The sequence below is a fragment of the Falco cherrug genome, chromosome 7 (assembly GCF_023634085.1).
Source record: "Falco cherrug isolate bFalChe1 chromosome 7, bFalChe1.pri, whole genome shotgun sequence".
Taxonomy (NCBI): Eukaryota; Metazoa; Chordata; class Aves; order Falconiformes; family Falconidae; genus Falco; species Falco cherrug.
The window spans coordinates 38,003,178-38,028,769 of NC_073703.1; the positions used below are offsets into that span (position 1 = coordinate 38,003,178).

The window sequence follows — 25,592 nt, forward strand, 5'->3', positions numbered from 1 at the left end:
TTATATACAGCCTGCAATCAGTGCTTTATAAATACTGCTTTTAATGAGTTAATTACCATGAACATCAGAGTACAGGCAAAATTAAAAACAGGACTCTATTTAAAATCAGAGTATATGAGAAAATCTTGCAGAAAAGCATGTCTGTCAGCACAGCATTGTATTTTATTGTATTTCATGTTGAAAATATAAATTAAAATTCCATTTTGATGATAAAGCCTAACTTGTAAATTGTTTCAGATATGTTGGTAAGAGGTCATATCTCAAACTAAAAACTAATAGCTCCTACTAACCATTAACTGTGTACCTTGGTTTACTAGACTGCATGTCCTTTTGCGCTACTGGGAACATGCTGCACACAAAAAGATAGTGACTGTTACAAAGTAGAGTACACAGTGACATGGGCCTGGGACCGATACAGAAATAATGATCTGTGAGTTGAACATGGGAGAAAGAATATCGGGGTGGTGTTTTGCTATCATCTTCTTCTGTGACCTGGGGCAAGTCATAGAAATCTCACTGTACTTTTGTTTCTGCAGCTATTTAACTGGTCTGAATGCCTCTGGAGGGAGGAGGTTATCACAAGGTTATAAAGTTCCTTAATAATCTCGGATGGAAGATAATATAGAGATGCAAATTTTAGTTCCCAGTTATAAAAATTACTGAGCATTAAATCATGCTGTGAAAAGGAAGTTGCTGCTGGACACAGGGATACTTCTAGTACTGTCCTGCTTTACTGCACCAGGTCATTTGAACTAGGAGTGCTTATTTTAAGATGTATTCCAGTAAGAAAATATACTTTAAGTACCTCATGTAATATTTAATTATCTCCTTTCTTAAAAAGAACTTCAATGTCTTTGCTATGATTTATGGAAGAAAAATTCAAATTATTAACTAATTAGTTTTGATACATACAAGACAAATCTATCAGTTTGCATTCAACGCTGTATTTATAAAGAATAGAAAGTTGCTAGCCCGTAGTCTTATCTGCATCAAACAGGTGGGTATTGATGTGTGGTATTTGCAAATAATTTAAAAATATCAGGAAGGCACTTGAATGAAATGTGAAAGATACAAGCTTTAACAGGGTCTGTACTGTGGGGCCTAGTAGACATATATCAACTGTAGCATTCTTTAAAAAAACAAAAAAAAACAATAAAAAACAAAAAAGCAATACTTTTAATTTCGGTGTAAACCTTTGAAGTCAGCTGATTGCACTTGAGTTGAGGGAGAAGTTTCAAGGATGAGACTTCTCGCCAACTTCAGCAGACCTTGGATCAGCCTGTTAGTACATGAGAATGTGCTGAGCTATTTGTGCTGCCTGGAGTGGCTGCCACTGCCTTCATAGCAGCGGCAGTTCTGTAACACAGTGTGCTAGTCCTCTCCAGCAGTGACCTTGCCTTTCGGAGATGGAATTGCCTGTGTGCCAAGTTGTGTATGAGGTGAACCTGTTTGTGTGAGGAACCAAGGAAAGACTGAAATGCAAGGCAAATTTCGTTCTATTGCATGCATTTCAAACTTGTGCTGAAAATAGCCATGCTTAGGTTTTGTCTTTTTCTCTACAGTTTTTTTACATTGCTAATACAATGCCATTGACTTTAATGTATTAAAGTATGTAAGTAAATGTAAAAACTGGCAACTGTGTCTCTCTATAGCCCACAGACGTGGCATCTTAGTGCCAGCAACTTTAACGATCAGTAGAAAAGGTTGGTGGTTTTTTTATTTGTAAAGTGGTGGAGCAATTCTTAGGGGGGAAAAAAATGGCTTCTTCAATCCAGTAGTAAAAAACTAATTCTTGGTTACTTTAGACTTTAATGATGACCTTCCAGTTCTTGCAGTCTACTCTGTTGTCTTTAAGCTATACATAAAAGTCAGTTTAAGTCTTATCTTTTAAAGGGCTTTTACAAACTCGTAATGCAAATTTCTTCTTTAAAATACTATACGCAGATTTGTCCGGCAAGATTTCTTTCATTAGCTAAGAATTAATTTAGTTACTCAGGAAAGGGAAATGTACTGTAGGAGAAACAGTAGTATGTTCTATTCTAGTTAAGCATAGGGATTAATTTTATAATACAACAATTAAAATCAATTTTAAAAGTTCTAGAAAGTGATAGCAAAATTATTTAGCATTTGTTTATTGAGCAAGCACCTTATTCAAATACTCTTGAAAAATTCTTACAAACATGCTTCTGAAATTATACAGTTTCTCAGAGAAGTCTTGGCAAACTCCTAAATCTGTTGTGGTTACAATTCGTGTCCCAGAGGTATTTAAAAATCAAGACAAGGCAGACTTCAAAAGCATGCGTGAAATGTTCATTACATTTTCCTCAGTTTGCTCATATTTTGTTCATCTCACTGAAATAAGAATGTAGATAAAAGTGTATCAAACTCTGGTTTTACTTCTTTAAAAAAAAATAATTTAAGGACTTAGTTTACACTTACTCTATTTTTTACCTCTCTTCGTACCCTTTCAGGTGTTGATTTAGTCATCTGATGGAGCTGGCACTTGCTCTGATGTCCAGCGCCTTTCAGGTAGTGAAATAGGGTGCCTTATAACCCACCTCTATCCAGTCCTACCAGGTAAATTTCAGATTGTTCCCAGAGCAAGCTAGTGAGGAAGGGTCAGTTGTCCAAGGATTTACCTGGTCACAAGCAAGACTGGATGCTGAATTTTCCTGTGTACAGCAGCCAGCTAAGAAGTAAGGGAAGGTCAATGTGACCCGTTCAGTGATGCTTCAGTAGGTTTGGCATAAAAGACTGGTAAGTGGAAACATGATACTCTGCAATTGCTATTGTCCAAAAAGCACAGAATCTGAATAGCTTTATGTGGCTCTTCCACAGAGGCATGCTGAAACCTACTTGGATATTCATAAACATTGTCAGAGAAAATGGGAACTATCAGCAACATGAAAACAGGAAGCAGAATGTGCCTTCCAATGAAAATTTTCTTTTTTTCTGAGGCCACCAATTCTGTTACCAAAATAAATCCTCTATACAACAAGCTGCAGTCCCTATAGCAAAGTAAACCCCGTATCAGCGCAGCAAATGTGGTGTCTTCATTCTGTTAGCTGGCCTTAAGATAGCTAATTTATCAGAATAAATAGTTCTGTGATTATCAGAGTAGCTGAAGGTCAAGGTAATACAAAGAAATCAGAAAGCAGTCAAGTTCTGAAATCCAGAAGCCAAACACCGAGCTTGGGGGTGGGGGGGGGGTGTGTGTCGTGAAGTGCGTAGTATGTACAATGTGTCAAGTCAGTAAAAAGAATTGGTTTGTATTTATGTGCAGCTATTTACAGTACTCATACAGTCAATTCCTGTGCCTGTTGGTAGTCTGTATCAGTGTGAGTTAGCTGTGAGTTCTTGCTCTAGGGCAGGTAGTCAACCATACACTGTGAATATATATATATTTTTCCAGTAAAGGGTTGTGAACAGGATGGATCGCAAAGCAGATGCCTTCCTGAGATAAGCTGGCTGGAGATACAGCTGGCCTCCCATGTAGCATTTGTTCAGGCTATGTGAGAACCTGCTTTTATATGGTGCTGGATACCCTGAGACTTAGAATTCTCAGCCCCTCTTGGATTCCACAGTTGTCATCCCGCTCATTTTTACAATTCATCTGTAATTCCTGTTTCTTGAAACCGGCTGTATTTCAGCTACACCCACAGGAAGAGGTATTTTTAGTCACCTGAATACATGAGCCTATTAAGAAAGCTGAGCCGCTTCATTTTCAAACCTTGGGCTAACCATAGACGGCATCAACACTGCCTTAACAACAAATGGTTGTTTAGTCTGATTTGCAGGCATTTTTTACTGTCTCAGTTCAGAGGATGTAGTGACTGTGAACAAGGTCAGCTGAGAATAATACAGCATAAAGGAGTTTGATTCCAGAAAACATCCAGGCAGAGCTGGATAAATCACTACCCAGCTGCGACAGCGCTCAGTTAAAAGCATCCCTTGTAGAATGAGGTGAGGGTAGCAGACTCTTAAGAACTATCTTAAGAGGAATTTCAAATCTTGAGGACTGAACTAATCTGTTGTAAGAACTTTCTGAGTAAATAAAGTTTGGTGCTGGTGCTCCAGGTTGTAACTGGGGGTGGCAGGTTGCTGAGGCCATAAGCGCTTTGAGAGAGAATCCAGTTCAGTGTTGGGGCTGTCATTTCACACCCCTTTCAGGTGACATTCTGTCTGCCTGCCTTGTCTTCTGACCCCGCTCTTGGATCAGCCGCCAGAGCTGGGTAGACTCTTGAGAGAAGAATTATGATGATTGTTTGACAGCATGGCTGTGAACATATTTTAAAAGCCAGTTGAAGGCTTAGGCTTCAGGAGGACAGTTCCAGAGCTTTTTACTGGTCTCTGGAGTGGAAGAGGTCCCCTTTATTCTTTTCTAGCCGTGCCTGAAATTTTTAAATTTGTCTTTCGAGTACAAGATACTTTTTGATATGTCCAGGGTAGATGACAAGTCCTGTCTGCTGCGAAGTCACTGTCAGTGTAGTCAAAGCCACGCTATCAACTAGTAAAAGTGGCTGGGGACCAGAACGGCCTCAACCCTGAAAATATGAGAACTCCTTCAAAAATATAGTCTTCCCCTTCCCTCCAGAAAATGCGCTTTCAGCAGAATCTGACAGGGGCTAGATCCAGTCCACTCCAGATGTCGTCACCCAGGGATTAAAAGAGACAGAGAACATACATGCTGCTCCTGAGGCAGGATGAACAAATTGAAGTATTTCTGGGTTTAGGGAGGTTCCTTCTGAAGCTATAGGGTGGGTGTTATTTTTTTTCAACAGACATGATGAAACTTTGTACCTTCATGAAAAATAATTGTTAGTGACGTCAGAAATTCTGTTTCAAAATGTACTTTTGGCAAAAAGAATTCGGCTGCTCCTAATGCTGTGGTTTAAAAGGAGAAGAATATGTACTCTTTTTTTTGAAGTTTTAAATCTTAATTATACTCTACAACTTTGCAATTCTCCTTTAACTTGACTAACCCTGCTAGTGCACAGATTTTGTGGCAGCCTTTCCTTTGAGAAGCAAAGAGGTTTTGTATCTATTCCTGTCCTCCTTCCAGGATGAGAACAGATTGCCTCCAAAGCTGTGCCAAGCTCCGGAGAGCTGCAGCGCGTCAGCTCAGGGAGGGGACTGATGCTGTTGAGGCTGCGAGGGAGAAGTCACATGGTTTAATGGAAACCCTTGCCTGGCTTCACTTTCAATGAGGCCATTAGCTTGATTATGTAAACAGACCGTGCCTGCCACTCATTAACCAATGGCAGGAAAAAGGAAGGCGAATCGTATTTCAGCTGCTACCACAGGGATATAATTGTGGAGTACTTTGGGAAAATGACTGCTGGGAAGGAAAAGTTGCAGCCTGAAGCACGCATGTGTAAGTTACTCGGTGAATGCAACACAGGCTCTGCGTGTACAGAGCTCACAGTGGATAATGTTAAATATGATACAGACCACGCGCAGCTCTTGCCTTGGTTGTGAAGATCATTTTCTGTGCCAGTAGAGAACAAAATGAATCCTTTACCGAAAGCCCTGATCAGACTAGCAGCCTTTTAGAACATAAATATTTGCAAAGGTTTCAAGGGCCTAAGTGGTGGCTACAGTCTAAATACATTAACGAGATAAAAGGGAGGTTGTATATAAATCCAAGACTCCCTGATGAGTTTGTAATCCTGTCAGAAGAAAACAAAGCTGTCAGTCATGCAGCTTTTCGCTGAAACGTCCATGCTTCCTACGCTGGCCATCGAAGGAGACAGCATTCAGCAGCTGCTTGTGGATGTTGTGTTACAAAAAACCAAACTAAACAAAATACACCTCTAAACAGAGTGGGACAAACTATTTTTTGTTTGCATGATGATCTGTAAATCTCAGTACAGCTTCATACGTTACAAACACCACCATGTTCACAGGAAAGGCACGAATGCAGTTTAAACCCAGTCCTTTGAAAAGCACTTTTGCCCCCTCCTGTCTCACGCTTTCCCTAGCACAGTGGATGAGGCCTTTGTACTTGTGCTGGTCCAATTCATCTGTTTGCAGCCGTGATTTGATGACATCCATGGGAGTAGCTAATCCCCAGGCCAGGACTCCAGCAAAACCACCAGACAGCAGCACAACGAGGAAACCTGCAGGAGAGAGCGAAGGGAGGAGCGCTCAGCTCGAGCCCCATGCTCATGCAGCCACAAGCATCTCACAGTAAAAAAAAAACCAATTTGTTAACTCCCATGTTTTCTAGCAGTTATTTTGTACAGCTCTTGCAGCTGGGTGTTTCCAGTGATCCCGCACAAACCGTGTGACCTCTCGATCTCACAGCATGCTCATTTTTGCATACATGATACTTCTGAAGCCGCACGAACTGGATGTGATGCAACCTGAGAGCACTCGCACCCTCTTCAGCTGCATCTACTTATTTTTATAGTTCTCAGGGAGATGCTGTTTGCTGAATGTCACCTAGCTGATCTTTTCTCAGAGTGAACAGTTGTCTTTTGGAGCTACATCACAAGCAGGAAAGTTAAGTGTCTATGTTCTGCACCTGGACGTTATTTTCCAGGTTTGGACTGACCCAATCTGTGCTCCATGATGTCCTGGGAAAGTTGTCCATGTTTTATATCTAGTTACGTATCCTACTTATGCATTAAGAGGATTTCATACTGACATAAGAGGCACCAGAGCATGCCGTAAACGGCCCTCCTGCAGGGAGAGGAGTAGCTGCTGAGGGACAAGGTCGTGCAGGCTGCTGGCAGCCGTGCCTGGGCGGCACAAGTGGCCCATGGCACTGGGAAGCACACACACAGCAATGCTGTGTGAGGTTCAGATCTGGGGGAGGTTTTATAGGTAGTGGGTGATGTTTGCTGAAAGCCTGGTTTCCCTTTTACCGTGATACTAAATAAGCTGGTTTTGCAGATAATGCCCGATGCTTTCCAATACCTACCTGGTTTATTTTTGCCAGCTGGTGTGAGCCAGTCACACAGAGCAGAATAGGTAAGGAAATATATTGCAGAAGAAGCGCAATCCCTGCAGAGTAATGCAGAGCAGCCCTTGTAGAGACCCCCAAAACCTTCCTCCTTGGCAATCACCTTCAGACAGTGCAGAGATCCTTGGTACTTTGGCTTGGAAACAGGCTGGGGAGATGCAATGGAGGGATGTGGGTTCCTCTGAGTCTGCATGCGAACTTTAGCTACTTCACTAGGGGCCATCAACACAACCTGTAACATCAGAGGATGAGATTTTAACTCTTCACACTTAAACCCTGTTTTGATCCCCCTCCTGCAAGTTCCTTGTCTCCCACCTTTGCAGGCAATAATATTGCTGGAAGCCAGCAAGTTCCAGCCTTCTCCCCTCTGTCTGTCCTAAATCCCACCCAGCAGTGGCAAGACATGTATGCAAGCTGCACTGTGCAGAGTGGAAGGCAAGGCAGAAGTCAACAGAGGACATGAAATACCTGTAACAACTTGTTAAACCAGATAGGCATGAAAAAGGGATGTCCTCAGCTATAGGGTACCATATATCAGGGCTCTTGTTTGTACGTGTATTTCGAACCAATGCTATAAAGACTAAAAACCTCCACCTGTGCTAAGCAGAGTCGTTGCCTGCTAGGAAACACCTAGAAACCTGACCATCTGGACTGCTCTGTAAGAGGATTGCCTGTGACTGGGCACGCATTTCTGCCCAGCACGCCATCAGGATGCTGGGGTGAGCTCCGCCGTGTTTGCAGCGCCTGCAGATGTTCACAGAGATCCATCCATCTGCTTATGGGAAACTGGTCCTGGATTCAGCCTCACCAACCTGTGCGGGGATCATGCCTGTCTGCCAGGCAGCATCACTGCTTAGTGATGTCCTGTGGAGTTCTGGGTCCTTACAAGGCAGCGCTGTGCGCTGCCCGTTTCTCCAGCCACTGTCAGAACACTGGCCTGTAACACACGGAGATACGTCTTTCTTACATAAACATGCCGTCAGAGCCACTTGGGAAGTTGGCTGCCCGCGTTGTTTTTTCTTCCTTTTTCTACGTTTGTTGCCAAGGTCTATGTCATTCTTAATAGTCTGTTCTTAAGTGTTTCGGCACTCTAAACCAAACCCAGCACGAGCTGCCCAGCAGGACTCAGCCATGCCACAGAGCTGACCAGTGAGGGGGCAGCATGGGCAGAGCATGACCCACCCTGTGAAAACAAACTGGGCTTGGTGCAAGCTCCCTTGTGGCCTCCCAGACAGAAAACATCAACTGCTTTTCCAGCCTCCTATGTTTGTGAATAAGAGCTCCTGTGCTTTCCCTTTCGGCTGTTTACATACCCGGACAGCACCAGCAGCACCTCCTGCCAAAGAAACGTCCAGCTTGGATGGCTTTGCTTCTGCAGCCCCGTATCGCAGCTTGCAGATGGTCCAAAGGAAGTTTTTGTATGTGCCAAATGAAACAGAAGAAATCAGTGATACCGTAAGGACTGATGCAGACATGCCTTTGTAAAATCCCCAAACCTAGTTGGAAACAGAGGAAAAGGAACATTTTTAAGAGGGAATGTCATGGGAAAGCATGTGCTTGAAAACACTGGCCATACATTACTGAGCCAATACTTACTTCCGTCTTACAGCTCATCAACAAAACTAAATGTCATCCTCACCCTTCTCCCAACAAATGGTTGTATGTAACTGCTGCCCATCCTCCCCAAACCGACAGAGGCAGTTCTGCTTCTCCGAAACAAGGCATCCGTAACTGGTATCAGCAATTCTGCTGAGAGGTACCTACTTTTTCTGTCCTGTACGTTTCCTGAATGCAGTGCCAAATCCCATTGTAATGCCTCTCAGTCTGAATTCTCACCTAGGAATACAGTGGCAATTTTAAAATGCAGATAGTAGATTGAAAAGAAAAATATATAAATCAACAAATGCCATAAGGGCAAACAGATAATTAGCCATAAAATAGCATCACCAAACAATTTACTTTTTTTTAAAAAAAAAAAAAGAGAAAGCTACACAACCAATTGAAGTGAAATAGGTTGATGTAACAAAGATTAAAGTACTGTCACAGGGCTAGTTTTCTAAAACAGGGAAAGCTAAGGGGCCTGTTTGTTTTCAGTCTGAAGTCAGGAAATAAAGCTCCAACAGGTACCTTCACTGTGTCCAGCGGATAACCCACTGCTGTGCTTAGACCACCTGAAACAGAGCATATTAGAGATGGTTAACAGCACATGTCACAACAGACCATTTTCCCCCATCACAGGAAGGCGTTAGGGGAACGGCAGGAAAATGTAACTTTGGAGCTGTGCTGTGCTTGGCATCAGACCTCTCTCGAGCTCCAGCAGTGACATTTGAGCCAAGCATGACAGAGTAAAATGCGCAGATTTATCTGCGTGACCAAGGTGCACTCAGAGGATGAATCCAAGTACCATGGGAAACTTCTCAGGAGGAATAACACCACAGTGCAAGCCAGGACTGGGAGAAACACTGAGAGCACTGCTGCAGGAAGGTTGGAGGGATGACTTGTATGATACCAGAGTGTTTTCGTTCCCCCTCTCAGCTTAGGCAGTAAAGCATCTTTGGACTATGACCAAGCACCCTCATGTGAGGTGCAGAGCATCCCCACTCACACAAGAGGGTCTCTGAAGCAATTCTGGTTCTCCATGATTGACTTAGAATTACTGAGGAATAAAAGCAGCAGTCACAAGGACATCTATAGCAGAGGGATAGTCCTCATGTATTACAGCAATTTCTCTTGAAGACAGGAGAGGTAGTCCTGCTGCCTCCTGCACGCCATGGACTGGACATGCCCTGGCTGCAGCCTACAAAGCACATCTGTAGCCATAGGCAAGGAATTCATCGGGGTCCACAGCACCATGCTGGACTAAGCCTCTGCAGTGCACCTCCTACCTACGTGCAGCGAATGCTGCTGCCAAAGCTGAGTGAGGAGCTTGGTGCCCTGGCAGGCTGGCGTGATGCTGGGGCACAGCACCGGCCGTGGCACTGCTCGGCGATGAGACCACCTGCCCTGCACCGCACGGGGCTCAGCGGGTGAGGGGCGGTGAGGGATCAGTGCCGGGCGTGCGCACAGCCAGCGTGCCCCACGCACCGGCCGGCCACAACGCCCTGCCACAGCAGTGACAGCAGCTCCAGTGCACTGCGGGGCTGTCTCAATCCTCTGTCGACACCCAGGCTCATTTTGAGACCTTCAAGTAGCCACTGGAGTTAAGTAGCCACTGGCAGATAAGGGAGCAAAAGAGTTCCAGCACAGACTTCTCTTGATCACAGTAACGGACAGATCACCCACCGTCCCTGCCTTTACCTCACATCTCTCAGCTTTGATCTAAACGCATCTGTTGGCAGATACAACAGATGACAGAGGGGCTGACCAGCTGACCTCCTCCCAGTGCATCAGCTGCCATGTCATCTGAGAGGAAATCGGGCTGGGGGGTGATGGAGCTGTATCCAGCTGAGTTATTTAGACAGAGATCAAGTTCATAAAAGTACTGGATGAGCCTTTCAGGGATCCAGGTAGTCATAGATACAGTTCATGTCTGGGGGCTCACAGGTTGCAAACTGCTTCTCAGTGAGTCCTTCTTTAAAAAAAAAATGAAACCCGAGATGCTTAGAATTGTATTAGTTGATGTGGTCATTTCACTAGGCATGTTCACCTGTGATTACATGGCTGCTTGGGAGCTCTGGAAAGCTCTACTACATTTTGGAAAAAAGCAGCAGCTGCTGGTGCGAGCCACTCACTGGGAGACAATCTCGAAGTGCATTACTCAGAAGAAAACAGCCAACAGCAACTTGCTTGCAGAAAAATGGGGTTTGTCCTTCAAAAATCTCTATTAAGTCTGCTACCAGATAAATAACAATGAAGGTGAAAAATGGGCCAAGAAGCCACCTTCTGTATTTCAAAATCAAAATGAGATAAGACTGGAAGAGACATGGTAACGGAGAATACACAGGCAGACTAATATGGCTTGAAGGAGCAATACCTCTGGCCCAAGCAGAGACTGACAACAGAAAAAGTCACCCAGGGGCAGCCACGCTGTCCCAGATTCCCAGCCATCAGCCAGAGGCAGACTGCAAACACAGACCCTGCCAGCCAGGGAAGAGCAGCACATAAGTCAATGCCAGCATGACAGTGCTGACTTCAGAGGGCCTCCTGGCCCAAGCCCGGGAAGATTTGGCATCGCATTGGTCTCAGACTCCCCGAACTTTAGAGGCAGTGGCCACGGGCTGACCAGGCACCAGCGATGCCTTGCACAGCTGAGCTCTGGCTTGCTCCACCAGCTCAGGACACTAGGAGCCTTGGCTCGTGCACATCAGGTACCAAGGCTGGCTTCTGTCAGTGTTTGACAAGAAGTGTCCTCCCTTCTGGAGAAATTGCCCTGTTCACACATCAAGATGCAGAGACAGCAGCATCACAGACAAAATAAAGCAGGTTTCTCCCACACCAACCTATTTCCCATTGCTTCTCAGTCCTAAGAGCTCCCAGTCAACTTGGTTCCAGCAAGGGTCAAACACCCCCACTTGGGAGGAGACTATACATTTTTCACTTTTCCCACCAAAGGGGAGATGTGAGTCCCCCAAGCCTCCAAACAACAACAGCCTGACATGAACTGTGCTCCTTAGGAGCCAAAGGACTCCGAGCAGTTGTCAGAGTTGAGGAGCTCAGCCAAGTCTATCAAAGGCCAAGGAAGAATGGTTCTGCACAATGTCACACAATATAAATAGCCTGGGACAAAGATAGCATGACCCACACATGCCCTATTTGCACAGCAGAATCAAACAAGGCCAGCAATGTATAGCATGCATACAGGAGAGGGTTCCTGTTGGACTGCCACTGAGTAACACGCACCAGCTGCGACAAAAATAAATAGCAAAGTCGGGTGAATTATCTTGTTTAGGTTTAGCAAACCATTTTTTATGCCTACTTCATCTGAGATGTTCTCAGGTATTGTGCAGAGGTTGTGGCATCCCCTGCGCACACAGAGTGCAGGTCCAGAACAGGATTACTCACAGTCTCTTCACAAGCCAGGCCACTTTGACCACAGCTCCAACCTGTTGGCAGGCACCTGTCTGAAAGCCCCAGGGAGAAGCAGGGATCATGGTCCATACACTGGCTGGGCAGACAGCAACTTCCAAAGACCTTATTTTTGTGAGGAGTTGGGAACGTAAGTGCCCCATACCCAGAACAAGCTGAACTTCATCCAGTAACGTGACCCTGGCAGCGGCCAGCAGGAGCTGTTTAACTGTAAGAATCAGGAGACAGCGTGTTCCCTCCGTAGGTGGACTATTTTATCTACTCTTGGGCTGCATGTGACAGTGTGTAACCTTCCAGCAGGATGTGGAGAAGCCCAGGCGTGCTGCAGACCCTGCTGCTCTACCACTGCTGGGTGAACCTCAGCTTCCCCTTCCCAAATCTTTATGACTGCCATGAGTCAAGTCATCCCCTAGTCATCCACAGCCCTAATCATCACTGCCTGACTGACCCCTGCCATGGCCCAGGCTGCTGCCATAGCAGGGCTAGAAAACACATATGGGATCAGAGGAACATTCAAGTTGGAAGGGCCCTCAGGAGGTCTCTAATCCAACCTCCTGCTTAGTTTTATTGGCCGGGAAGGATATCCTTACAGATGAGCTGCTTTCCACAACATCGAGCCCGTTTGGTGGTTACTGGAAGTCTCCACAGTCACTATGCATGTTTCTCTCGTATTTTTTCCATCTGGAGTCAGTCAGTCAGTCAGCAGGTCACAGTTTCCCGGGCTGAAGATGCTGAGCTTGTCCTGTGGCCACAGAAGGGACAGAAGCTGAGGAAATGCACAATGTTTGTGCAGGTGCCTGAGCCAGTTTGGATCATTACATGGGATTCAAAAGGGCAGCATCTCTGCGGTTTGTCAGAGGTGCTTAAGCCATGCTTTCTCCAAAACATTCTGAAAACAGATGGAAGTGACAAAAATGTAATTTGCTAAACAGAAGCTCTGGTATTATCTGTGTTGCCTCTTGAGTTGTTTGATGCATTTCCAGCTGGGTTTGTAGCCCCCTTAGGAACACAAGAACTGCTTCAGCTCTAACAAACATAAGCCATAAAATAAGCTCAGCACCAAAACCATCCCAGTTCTTGCAGTGAAGCTGTCCCACCCCTGGAAGCTCTCCCATGTCAGGGTAGGGACCATGGCCCTGAAGCCCTACCCAGGTACCTTGCACATGTCTATGTGCAAGCTCCCAGCAGGGAACAGCATGCCAGAAAACACCTCCGCCTGCCAGTGAAAAGTTGCATTACCCCTCTTCGAAAACCCTGAGCTGGACACGGATGACAGGATGGAAAATCCTGTTCTCTGACAACCCGAGGTCAGTGGAGTGTCACATAGAATCACAGAATCATAGAATCATTTAAGTTGGAAAAAAACTTCGAGATCATCAAGTCCAAGACTGCCAAGTCCATCACTAAACCATCTCCCTAAAGCACCATATCTATGTGTTTCTTAAACACCTCCAGGGATGGTGGTTCTACCACCTCCCTGGGCAGCCCGTGCCAGCATTTGACAACTCTTTCAGTGAATAAATTTTTCTTAATATCCAATCTAAACCTGCCCTAGTGTAACTTGAGGCCGTTTCATCTCGCCCTATTGCTGTCTAGAAGAGACTGAACCCACCTCACTATAACCCCCTGTCAGGCAGTTGTAGAGAGCGATAAGGTCCCCCCTGAGCCTCCTCCTCTCCAGGCTAAACAATCCCAGTTCCCTCAGCTGCTCCTCATAAGACCTGTGCTCCAGACCCTTCACCAGCTTTGTTGCCCTTCCCTGGACACGCTCCAGCACCCCAGTGTCCCTCTTGTAGCGAGGGACTCAAACCTGGACACAGGATTTCAGGTGTGACCTCACCAGTGCCCAGCACAGGGGGGACGGTCACTGCCCTGGTCCTGCTGGCCACGCTCTTTGGATACAAGCCAGGATGCTGTTGGCCTTCTTGGCCACCTGGGCACGGTGCTGGCTCATGTTTGGCTGTCGACCAACACCCCAGGTCCTTTTCTTCCAGGCAGCTCTCCAGCCACTCTGCCCCAGGCTGGTAGTGTTGCGTGGGGCTGTTGTGACCCAAGTGCAGTGTCTTAAACTAAACAAAGACATTTCTGGTCCCAGCTGGAGCTCCCTAGCCTGCATGCTCCCAGGCTGAGCCTGTTTCCAGGGAGATGCTTGGTGAATGGTCAGGTAGCGCAGGATGCTGGTGCCCACACAGGGGGGCACTGCACAAACCATGGCTTTGCATGGGAGCAGGGGCAGAATGCCGAAGTGAATGACCACTCTGAAAGTGTGTTTTCAGCTCTCTGTGTTCCCTTGCTAAAGAAGTTTGTCCTTAAGTGGCCCAGCTCTGACTGTGCCAACACAAGCAAAGGAGTCCAAGGATGAATGCAATCATTGCTGTCTCACCATTAACATGAAGTCTCAGAGTTCTGGTAAATCCCTCTGGGATGGACATCCCATTCCAAGCCCCAACAAAGGGCTTCCATCTCCACTGGGTCCTCTGAATCCAGTAAGGAAAGAGGAGGAGAAAGGCAAGGTCTCGTGGAGGGGCTGGTTATATCCCACCTGTCTCATTAAAGGTCCTTCCTGAGCAGGGCCCCCCAGCACCCCAGCAAGGCCAACACCCCGAAGAACAGGCACCTCCAGGGCTGGATGCCACTGAGATGCCAAGCATCGCCCCACTGGCACGCTTTGGGTGATAAGCAATAAGGGGGTGCAGGGTAAAACTTATTGTGGTCCTTCCCAGGAAATGCACATCTGCACCAGGACCACAGGCTGCTCCTGGTGAGGGAAACTGCCAAGTTTCAGCAGATCTCAGATTGAGACCTGACATGCAGGCTTGGGATGTGTGTCTTAGCCATCTGGCAGGTTTACCTGGCTTTTCTGTCAGCAGTGACCCCAAGGCCCTTCTCTTGATATTTAATACTCTGTTAAATCCAACAATATTTCAGAAAATAAATGAGACCAGTGGCTACGTTTTGTTGATTAAAACAAATCTGAGATTGAGTAGTACATGCTTTAAAAATATTTAGAATTAAATCACACTTTTCTCCTTTTACTTTTTTATATACGGCTAACCTACTTTCTCCCAGATCAAAGCCTGCTACACAGCATGCCTGCACGGAAATTACCATCACAACTGCAAATGCATCTTAACCTAAGATAATGCAAAGGTCCTTCATACAGATCTTCACTGCAACGAAGCTGTGCTTCCACTCCTCTTGTCTCACAAATGACATCCCCAGCCCTCCAAAACCACCGCCCGACAGGCTGCCAGGACCCCCAGGCACCCGACACAGGAGGTTCTGCTGTCCAGGCAATACTTGCCCGCTTGTATCTGCTCACAACGTACCCCACTTGGTCTCATCCCATCAGAGTCTCACCCTGTCCCGCTGCAACTAGACTGGAGGAGATTGCAGAGCAATGACCTCAGCAGTGCCTCTCCAGGAGCTCTGTGAACCTGCCCTGGTGATATTTTCCATTTAATAAAGAAGAATGCACTTTTAACAAGCAGCCCCCACCAAAAGACTCTCAGCTGTGCCATTGAGAGCTGCCCGTTAGCTGAAAAAGAAGGAAACACAGCAACCTGCTTTGATCAACAAGCACTACTTCATGTATTTACCTCCAATGGCCCCGGCAATGAAATCCATCCAGACTGAGTCTGCTGCCTTAATTACCCTGATTAAGTGTTAGGGAGGTAGAAGAAGGGAGGATACCGATTTGGTCGTTCCAGAACCCTGCAGGTCCTTCAGGGACTGTGATTTGCAATATGAATCCCCTTCCCACTGTCTTCTCTTGTTTCAGGATTGTGAGTCTTGTGGATACTTGACGAATTGTGCGCTAGAGGCAGAGACTGGAAGCCTGGAGCCGTTCCAGGAACACAGTGAATAAGTAATCCCATGAAGCCCTGCAACGCTGCACTAAAGCCGCTGTGCCCAGTGCCCTTCTGCTTAGAAAATCATGAGGGGGGTGCCTTGCGGGGTAACGCTGGCTGTGAAGGGGCCATTCCCCGTTGTACTTACTAAGCCCAGAAGCCAGCCTTGCACACCTGTTTGCAGAGGACACTCCTGCCCTGTGCCGCAGTGAAACAGTGTGGGTGGCTGTGCATGAGATGCCTCCTCCTCCTCCCCCCATCCCAGCCCACCCTTTCTCTTTCTGATGGAGGAGACCCCCTTCCCACCAAGAAAAATTCCTTGTGCCCTTCCCAAGGAATTTTCCTCGGCTTTCCTAACCCACACACCTGACTCTCAACCTCTACCCAGCTCCCCGCAGATCATTACCTGTTCATTGTGTATACAGGTGGTGAAGCCCAGAACTGAGTCCAACCACATACAAAGCATTTGCTTCCCTTTCAGACCACAGCATAGTTTTCCCAGCCCCTGGAGGACCTCTGCTCCTTCACTTCTTGCTTAGTCTCCCAACCCGGTTTCCAGTGTCAGCTCCTTGCTGAGTTAAGTGGTGGAGCAGGAATCATGATTTGTGTTGCCCATACTCCAGCATTTTGCCCTGCAGGGGAGATGGGAGATAGATTTTGCCAGGAGGCTGGTCCAGCACCTAATTTTTTCTTCCTAATTTACACCCAGCACAGGGTGGTGACTGGTTCCTCAGCAGGGGAAACAGCAAAGCACAGAGAGAGACCTGATGGTCAAGGGGAACCAAGAGCTCAAGAAAATGCCATGTTGCCTATTTTTGCACGACCGGGCTGCCACATCTACGCAGGAGAGGTCAGGTTTTGCCCAGAGTGAACCTGGAAACCGAAGTCCTGATGCAATAAAGGGCTTGCCAAGTTGTGACCTGAATTGTACTCCTCTTGAAGAGGTTTCCCCAGGTCAGAGCCAAGGCACATTGGCAGCAAATAGAAAAGAAAATTTCACGGCTGCTGCCCCCCTAGGTCAGCTTCACGGGAAAGCTGAGGACTTTAATCCCCAGTGCTGTCCCCTGCACATTTCAAAAGAACCTATTTCTCACTGAAGTGCGTATTTTGGATGGGCTGATGGGTCGCTGATATATAGCACAGCTCACTGTGAGGGCTCAGAGTTTCTAGGAACTGAAAATTAAAGTATTTTTGGTAATCTGCTTCCCAAATTTCTTACATGTCCTTCCCTGAACACCTTCTGTGCTGGAGAGAACAGTTTAATCCAGCGTAACATCCTGCAAGGACAGCGAAAACTTAAAACCAGAAGTAAAATATTATCTAGAGAGTTAACAATGTAGCTGCTAAAACACACTGGGTTATTCAGTAGCCCTGCCTTGCTACACCTGCTGACCATACAGGGGCTATTAACGGTTCGTCAGCAGCCCGTTGGTGCCAAGTGCAGGGAAAGGTGCTGCTCCCACTTCTCCCACCAGCCGTTCCCAGCTGCTGCCCTTGCAGGCCCCCTCCAGCAGCAGGACCAGGTGTGGGACCTGAGGAGTCGGTGACACACGGGGAAAAGGACACAGTCCTCTTCGGAGGGGCAGCCCGGGAGCCTACAGCCTCCTGGTTCCTGCAGGAATCCTGCCAGGCCACCCCAGCCCCTGCTGCAGCAGTTGCTGCTGCCTTCGGGACCGCTGTTTAGGCACCACTGTTTAATGCTGCTTTCCTGGGACCTGCTTCCAGGCAAAGTGAAGAAATTCATTATATTCCCAACAGGAAAGTGTCACCGTGCCTCTCTCCCATCACATGGCTGGGAGTGTCATGTCAGGGGGGATTTTTTCTGTGTATTGCAGTGACTGGTGCACTATCAGCAAGAAAGTAAGAGACTAGCTGGCATGTCACACTTGCTGACTGAAGTGTCAGGATTACTAAGTATTTCCCATGAAATGTCACAAGACCAAGGAAAATTTCTACCTTCTTTAGCAGAGCTGAACAGCTTAAAAGGAATCTTCCTCATGAAACCTTCTCAGATTGTGAAAAATAAAACCAAAAAATCTAAAAACCTTCCCTTTGCAACAGAAAACAAACACTTTTTTATTATTTTAACCTTCATTGACACCAAAGCTTCTATCAAAATGTTAGTTTGCTCTATATAGCACAAAGCTGATTCCAGATTCAAGCGTCCCGATAACCTTCTGATAATGGTTTCAGTCACTTTGATGAGGTATACTGGGAGAAGTCACATTTTCCACTTCACTGGAATTGCTATGCAAACAGAGGCCATTCAGAAGGCGCTCATCTGAAAGAAGAATATCTGGGGGGTTGACATGTTTCTCCTTGTCCCGTGAAGGTGTTGCTAGGGGCAGCCAGCTGTGCAGGAATGCATGCACACAGCTCCTTCAGGGAGGTTTGCCTCCACAGGGGCTTAGCAGAGTAACACAAGCCCCAGGCAAACACCGTTGCCACAGCTGTAGCCTCCATTCCTTTGCTCCCAGTCTCTGGCCAGGACTTAGAGGCAAATAGCACCCACTGTCACGCTCATCAGCTGGCTGTGACCCCCCCAGCCAGGCCGGCACGCGATGGCAGGGAGGGCAGAGTCTTCTGGAAGAGGAGCCCCGTGCAAGTGTTGAAGTGTTCACACGTGAGCAAGTACGGAGGAAGGGTTCATTCGGCGTGGAGGAGACCCCAGCTGTGAAATGAAACCTGTGATACTGTGTTTACTGTTACTTGCTGGAACACCCCTAACAGTACAGACCAACTCCCCAGTAAAGAGAGTGATCCTCAGGGCAGCAATTCAGCCTCCCTTACCGGGAGTCCTCCTAGAGACTCAGAGTACTGGAGGTCTCACTGTTCTTCGCACCTTGCTGAAGAAGCTTCCTCCTTCAACCCCTCCCGCCCAGGTTTTAGAGACCTACCATGTCTCAGATACCAGCCTCATTAGAAACACTCACGCCCAATTAGAAACATCCAGCCCCCACAATGCCACAGGTCAACAGAGACAGCCCAAAAAATCCACCCCAAAGAAATCTTGAACAGTCAGGAAGATCTTCAAGATCAAATATGAGCCATTCCTGTTACCCTCTGGCACAATGTCCAAGGACTGACAGAGGTGTCTGCTAGTCCAGCTTGCAAAGACACGCCATGGTCCACACCTCTGGTCTCACCCCAGGGGATCTTCTCAAAGCCTGCCCTGGGAAATGGCACACAAAATGCATGCCTTGAGCCTCCACAAGAGATAGTACCCCACTAGAAATAACTCACAAGTCCTTTCCTCCAGAAGCAACCTGTTTAAGAGTGATTTATTCAAAATGGATGAATTTCACAGGGAATTTTGAGGGAGCAGAGCATGAAAGGTGCTGTCAGATTAAAAGAGAGATCTAACGGTATGATGCAGTCTGCAGGAAGTTATGAAACTAACTGATAGAAAAAAAGAGGAAGGCCTTTAATTTTGCACAGCGCGTGATGGATGAAACACTCCATTTACTTCACAGGAGGAGGCGGCTGTCTGAAACCCAGGCAGAGAATTGCTCTACAGCCAAAGCAGCAGCAGGGTTAGCAGACTGGTACAAGTGTATGGGGCAAAAGGGAAGGTGGAGAAGGAGACTTTAGGTAGGTAATCAATGTTAAATAACATCTTTAAGGTGAGACAAAAAAGTAGGGGTGTCCCTTTACCCCTCTCCTTTCACAGCTTACTCCCAAGACATTACCAACCCCACCAGTCCTGCAAAGCATAAGCGAAGCCCGACCTCTTGACCTAGCAACCACCTGCTAGCTCATCAAGCCGGATTTGCTGAGAAAATGCTCCTGCCTCGTTTCCTACCATAATATGCTGCATTTTCTATTCCCTTCATGCTATGCCATATCACATATGCATGCATATCCATCAATTCCTGTCCGATTTATTTTGGAAAAATCCTTGACTGAAGAAGCTGTTCAAACAGTTACCCTGCTACGTCACCGGGCTGTTTGCACATTGCAGAAGAGGGAAGAGTGACACCAGCAATGCTGAGCCAGCAGAGCCTGGTGCTTGGCTCGCCTGGTGGTGGGTGGAAAGGGGGGTGGAAACTCCTGGCTCCAGCTGTGTTACCGATTTTCAAATCAAAGTGTCTCACTGTCCTTTATCTCAGGTACTAATGAAAAAACAATAATTCCAAGGACTCAAACGTTTGCCGCAGGAATTTCACAGCAAAACAAACAAAACCAGTAAGGAAACCACTCTGAACATTGGCAACTGCGCCACTTTTAGCCAGGTATAAGTGATCAGTGATTTCACCTCTGGAAGGCTGATAAAAGGTTGCAATGTTTCTACACACATTTCCAAGGGAAAGGGAAATAGAACATTTCTAAGTGGACTGAAGATGATTGTGGTTATTTAAGAAATGACACATATTTTCTGGCTTCGGGCAAGTCACTCAATCTCCCTATACCTAATCTCATCAGCACAACTGGTGTGCTGCATGTTCGCTGCCCTGGAGTCACTGCAAGGATTCAGGCACTTCTCAGAGAGCCACAAGTCTCTCTGTTCAGGAGTAAATCATGGGGAAAGGTGGAAGAAGCAACATTAGCACCATTCTACACAAACACCCATGTGAAAAAATGCACATATTAAAAATGGCATTGCTCTCATGGTTCTTTTAAAGTGCTACACAAATCTTCCCCCCAGATCCCAATCATTACAATAAGAAAGGGGAAATGTGATAGTGCACCACCACGGTCAGCTCTGGGAAGGGATTTTATGCCAGCTGACGTTGCTAGCACTTTGGAAGGACTCCTGGCTGTGATGGAGGGAGGGGATGTCAGGCCTGTTACTGACTTCCTAATTGCACTCGGAGCTTCTTTCCAACCTCTTGCATGTTTTCTGCACTGTAATGAACAGAAGATGTAGTCAATGACCTGGCAACAGGCTTAAAGAGCCAGGAGCGGAGGCAGGCACTCACCTTCCCAGCCTCTTCTTCCCCACCAAGCAATAATGTACTCTTTATTTGTCATGATGATATTAATGTACAACCCTCAACCTTTTCAGCAGGGGTAGTACAGCTGTTAGGCAGTAAAACATCGCTGTTGTGGTAGGAACAGTGCCAAGCCCCAAATCCATTGATGATGCTGTTGCAGTACCGGTGCTCTCTCTGCTCTATGCCTCTGCATCCTTTTCTCCAATATTCTCAAACTGTCTCCCTCAGATCTCTGCCGTTCACTAATGAAAAATGTATGAGATGCTACATCATTTTGACTAATCGACAGTCTTTCTTCCCTTGGAAACTAGCTGATTTGATGTGATTTAACAACCAACCCCAGAGCTACTTGAAAATTTGGAAGAAAATGCAGCTCTAGGACTATAAAGCATTATTATTTAGGACTTTGATATCAGCTGCTAAAATCATGTGGGAAAGATTGTTATACTTGACTGGCAATGCTGGCACCAATGAGTTCAGAAAAGAGAACCTTTTCTAAATACCAGCATTATTAGGAGCTTATGCTAAGAGGGGATATATACAAAAGAATGCAAGACTTTTTGTCCTGCAGAAGTGGAAACCAAATGAAATTACACTGAATTAATTACTGCATTCAAGCAAAACCAAAGCATCTCCCTTAAAAATTCTGCTACAAAGCAAGTTTAATGCCAGAGAAGATCCCCATATTGCTGGGGGGCAAAGAGCTGCTGATACCCAGTTCTAGTTGGACAGTACTTATTCAGGGATCTCTGCCATAAAACGGTAAGCAGTGTGCACTGTCCTAGTGGAAATACAGCCCATTTCATCAGCAACTGTTCAATCCTGTGCCGCCAGCATTAACTTGACTTTTCCTACTGGCTCAAGCTGGAGAAAAATTGAGGTTTAAACCAGAAGCTTCCATAGCTTTTTCAGGAGCACCCCCAGCATTAACGAAGAATACCCAGACACCAGTACCAGCAGTACCAGTCTCTGAATATCATATGAAGTTCACAGCCTCACTCACCACTCTTGTCTTTCCCCTGGCATTAGTTCAGGAGCCATATGAGCACCCATCTCGCAGAGTCCTTGGGAAGTTTCTGCAAAGGCATTAGTCATTCTGCCATGCCTGTTCTTTCAGTTTCTAAGAAAGCAGTGCCTTTTCTGTAGAACTAATGCAACAACAAACATATTTCACATGACAGCTGGAAGCCCACATATGACCTAGAAGGAAGCTGCCTTGAAGACAGGCCAAGATATTAAAAATATGTACATAAACCTTAGTGGCATTGCCTCAGAACATATTCCTGCTTTTTTTTGGTGCTCTCTCCTCATTCATTACTGACTGGTGCATCATACTGTGTGCCTTCACTGTTGAATAACTTAGCATTTAGATTCAGCTGGAGACCTGGTCTCCCAATCGTTGACTTTGCATGTGGATACAAACTGTGCCAGCGGATTTCAAGTACATGGTGTTGAAAGTGTATTTGTATAGTTGTTGGCAGCGAAAAACCATTTGCTTCACGGAAATGTTCCTGTAAGAATGAAGTGGCTTAAAAACAGACAGGAGGTAGGCAGAGGAGGCTGTTCTCCTAGCTCTGCCTCCTGTTCCCCCGGGGACAAATCAGTTTTACCGGTTTCCTTATCTATGAAATGGGCATAACTGCACATTTTCACTTCACAGAAACAGCCTGAGGCTTAGGTGATATTGTCTGCAAATCCAGACTGGAAAAACACTATAAAGATGCTGGCTACTGAATTTTTATCTTCCTTTTCTGAATGATTTCACAACAGTTTTTGCTCATTCTCACCAGTCACAAGTATATGTGTTGAGTGACCGAGTAACGTGCTTAGGGAGAGATGGGCAAAGCTGCTGGGCTGGTAGACAGTTGCTAATTCAGGTAACTGGACTCAATGCCCACCCTCTTATCTCAGTGTGCCTCTTCATGGTCTCTGACATCTTAAAACTGTGCTGCCAAATAGCTTAGCATTTGGGTTCTGCTGGAGACCTGCTCTCCATATCGCCAACTGCCTGCACATGCAAAGTCTTCTGGTCTTCCCCAAGCAAGGCTAGCAGCAAAGAAACTCGCTCCACCTGCAGCAAACATAAGAGGACATAGGCTGACATAGTCCTCATAATATTTCATATTTTATATATAATATAAAAATATAAATGTATTTTTATATATATTACTTTGGACTCAGCTCCTTCCCCAAATATACATTAAAAAAAAAATTATTATGTCTTACATGCCATCATAGTACTAGCACAGGTCAGAGAATAAAGACGGGACCTATTAAGAGAGAAGAAAAGACCCACCACGGTGGGGGGGAGGGTGTAGGTCTGCCCTTGCCAGCCTACTTGCTGACTGCTTAGAAGAAATATGACAGAAAGGGAAAGGATTAATCAGTTTAGTTAACAGAACTCAAAGTATATATGGTCTTGGAAATTAAAGGTAATGCTGAGGAAAGGACTTCGGACTAATGCCTGCAGGCAGCTTTTTCTGATTTTTTGGTCTGTTTGTTTCCCATCTACTTCCAGGGAAGCATCCAGGGGGTTGCCTATGGATTTTTATTTCAAACAAAGCACAAGACAACTGTCTATGAACAGGGATGGATTCTTCCTCACAGCGATCATAAATGTTGCTGACTGTTTTAAGTGCATGTTATGCTTCTTCCTCTTGCCTTCTCCAACAGACCAGTATATTTAAAACTAGTAACTGAAACTAAAATGCCCCTCCACATACACAGTCCCACATGGAGCAGAAGCTGAGACAAACAACAGAAGAAGCGTGTCAGAATTTGGCCACTTCTGCTTAAAATGTTGAGGGTCAGGATTTCCAGAAGATACGTGTTCCCGATAATAATAAATATTTCCACTTTATTGGGATAAAGCATGGGAAGTTGGAGCTACACCAAACTTTTCAGGGCACTTCACAACTGATAGCATACTAAGCCACTCCCTTCCTGCAGCACCTCTCAGTCTCTGCTTCTCACAAGCTCAGCATCTCAGACATTAGCTTAGACATTGTTTGCCTGCTGTGATTTCCCTTGGAACAGAGGGGATCTTCCATCCTGGGATCCTGACCAGGACGTTTTGGGGGCTCACAAGGCCCCTACCCATCAGCAGGTCTGTAAGCAAGGTAGCTGTCTCAGCAGTGCTTGACTCTTGTACAAATGCATCCGTTACATTTCATGCTTAAACACCAGTCTTATCAAGGGATTTTATCAGGCTGGGAAGTTTCAACATTTGATATACACTACCTTTGAAGCCAGTGGGATAATAACGTCAGAGAATACCCTAAAGCCACCCAAGGTCATAAAGTTAATGGATAATAAAGGCATCTAGTCCCCTATGAATAATGCTTTAGCTGCTCTTGTCTTCAAACACAGCTGAATCCTCAGGAGCTGGCTCAATAACATAACATCGAGTGGGGCAATGAGTACAAGTGGGGTAACGAATACAACAGTGTTTAAGAAAACAAATTACTCGAATCCACACAAAGGTACTCAGTGAATTCACCTGGAGAAGATTCTTTTTCAGACATTGGGTGCTTGCACAGAGCAACTCAGCTTCTAAGTTTTTCTTATGTACTTAACATTGCATTCCAATACTTACCTACTTTCACTATTTGGATTTATTTGTTGCTGGTTTAGGTGGCCAGCCATTCAGTAAAGCGCTAGCTGATCTTCAAGCCTAGTTGTGCTGGATTACAGTCTCCAAAAAATGCAAGGTTTTCCGTGCAGAGTTTGTTAGTGTCAATGCCAGGTTCACACGGCTGCATGCACATGGTCTAAATGCCGCCTGAGTTCACATCATAAACAGGGCACAGAGAGAGCTGCTGCCCCAAAGAGTCTTTGAAGAGTGTTTCAGGGAGCCCAGGTAGGTGCTACAAAGCTCAAAATCCAGACCCAACTCAAAATAAAAAGAGAAACTGACGCATCTTTCTAGGTAACGTGATGAGTGTTGAAGTTGTGATGATGCAGCAGTGCATTACTTTAGAAGGTAAGGAGAGGGCTAAGGGCAGAAGGTTATGTGAAAGGAAATTCTCCTGCCAGGTACCCACAGAGCTGGCCAAGCCACACTGAAGCTCTGGGGAGCAAAGAGAAACCACCACTACCACCCCCTTCCACCACCCTCCACATTCTAGGGGGACACGTCTAGTGGGACATGGCCAATTGTTGATGCCAAGTTCACAAGCAAACAGAAAGATTTTGAAATATCTGAGTCAACAATGTGTATTTTATTGCATGTCATTGCCACCAGAATTCCTACAAGTTTATCACAACTCCACATTTCTGGTCCTTTCCTACTTCACTCTGCTTTTGCCCTCTCTTCATGTTTCGTTTACCTGCAGTGTTAATTCTGTTCTCCTGTTTCTTTACTCTCTGTCTTATTCGGTTCCCCTCCCTACTCTCCCCTTTCCATTTCCTAGGTTTCCATTCAGGCTCACCTTCTCCAGATCTTCCCTGGGTACCATCAAGGGCAGCAGACAGCCAACAGAGTCACTTCTTGCCACAAGAATTAAGGGAAACCTTCTCTTCTCCCTCACCCATCCAGCATCTTCTGCAAAGCCTCTTCCACCTGAATTGCCACCATTCAGACCTAAAAGACAGCAGGAAAAAAGGGAAGAGAGTCTTTGAAGGACAACATTAAATTATAAACCTAACCTTTTCTCTCAGACACGTGGCAGTGCAGCTGCTCTACATTCTGGTAGACTCTGTGTGTTTCTCAAGCTGCTGTTAGCTCTTTCTTTTCTGCTTTCTCTGTTTGATGAGGCCACATTTCACCATCCAGCAGGGAAGCTAAATACTCCCACAGAAGAAGAAAGCAGGAAA

General features: G+C 45.9%; 1 protein-coding gene across 7 annotated transcripts; it reads right to left on the minus strand.

The window, feature by feature from the left end:
* Nucleotides 1–142: 142 nt before the first annotated feature.
* Nucleotides 143–25,462, minus strand: SLC25A47 (solute carrier family 25 member 47). 7 transcript variants are annotated; one of them, XM_027804915.2, is made up of 8 exons: nucleotides 25,208–25,462; nucleotides 24,373–24,771; nucleotides 21,781–22,848; nucleotides 9,095–9,138; nucleotides 8,732–8,803; nucleotides 8,281–8,463; nucleotides 6,926–7,199; nucleotides 143–6,119 (listed from the first exon to the last, which is right to left on the minus strand). In XM_027804915.2, exons 6-8 carry the CDS (start codon nucleotides 8,440–8,442, stop codon nucleotides 5,833–5,835), a joined length of 723 nt encoding a protein of 240 aa, XP_027660716.1. In that variant the 5' UTR covers nucleotides 8,443–8,463; nucleotides 8,732–8,803; nucleotides 9,095–9,138; nucleotides 21,781–22,848; nucleotides 24,373–24,771; nucleotides 25,208–25,462; the 3' UTR covers nucleotides 143–5,832. The 7 variants fall into 7 exon arrangements, with proteins under 7 accessions (XP_027660716.1, XP_027660715.1, XP_055571952.1 ...); XM_027804914.2 differs by lacking the exon at nucleotides 24,373–24,771; XM_055715977.1 differs by lacking the exon at nucleotides 25,208–25,462 and having other exon boundaries at nucleotides 24,373–25,201.
* Nucleotides 25,463–25,592: the final 130 nt, after the last annotated feature.

Bases quoted from the DNA above. Each gene is read 5' to 3' on its own strand.
- SLC25A47 (XM_005438852.3), bottom strand. From the start codon at position 15,619: ATGGATTTCATTGCCGGGGCCATTGGAG. The intron at 9,139-15,591 runs GTAAATACATGA...GCTCTGTTTCAG, and splicing joins CATTGCCGGGGCCATTGGAG to GTGGTCTAAGCACAGCAGTG. The intron at 6,120-6,925 runs GTAGGTATTGGA...TCTCTCCTGCAG, and splicing joins AGCTGGCAAAAATAAACCAG to GTTTCCTCGTTGTGCTGCTG.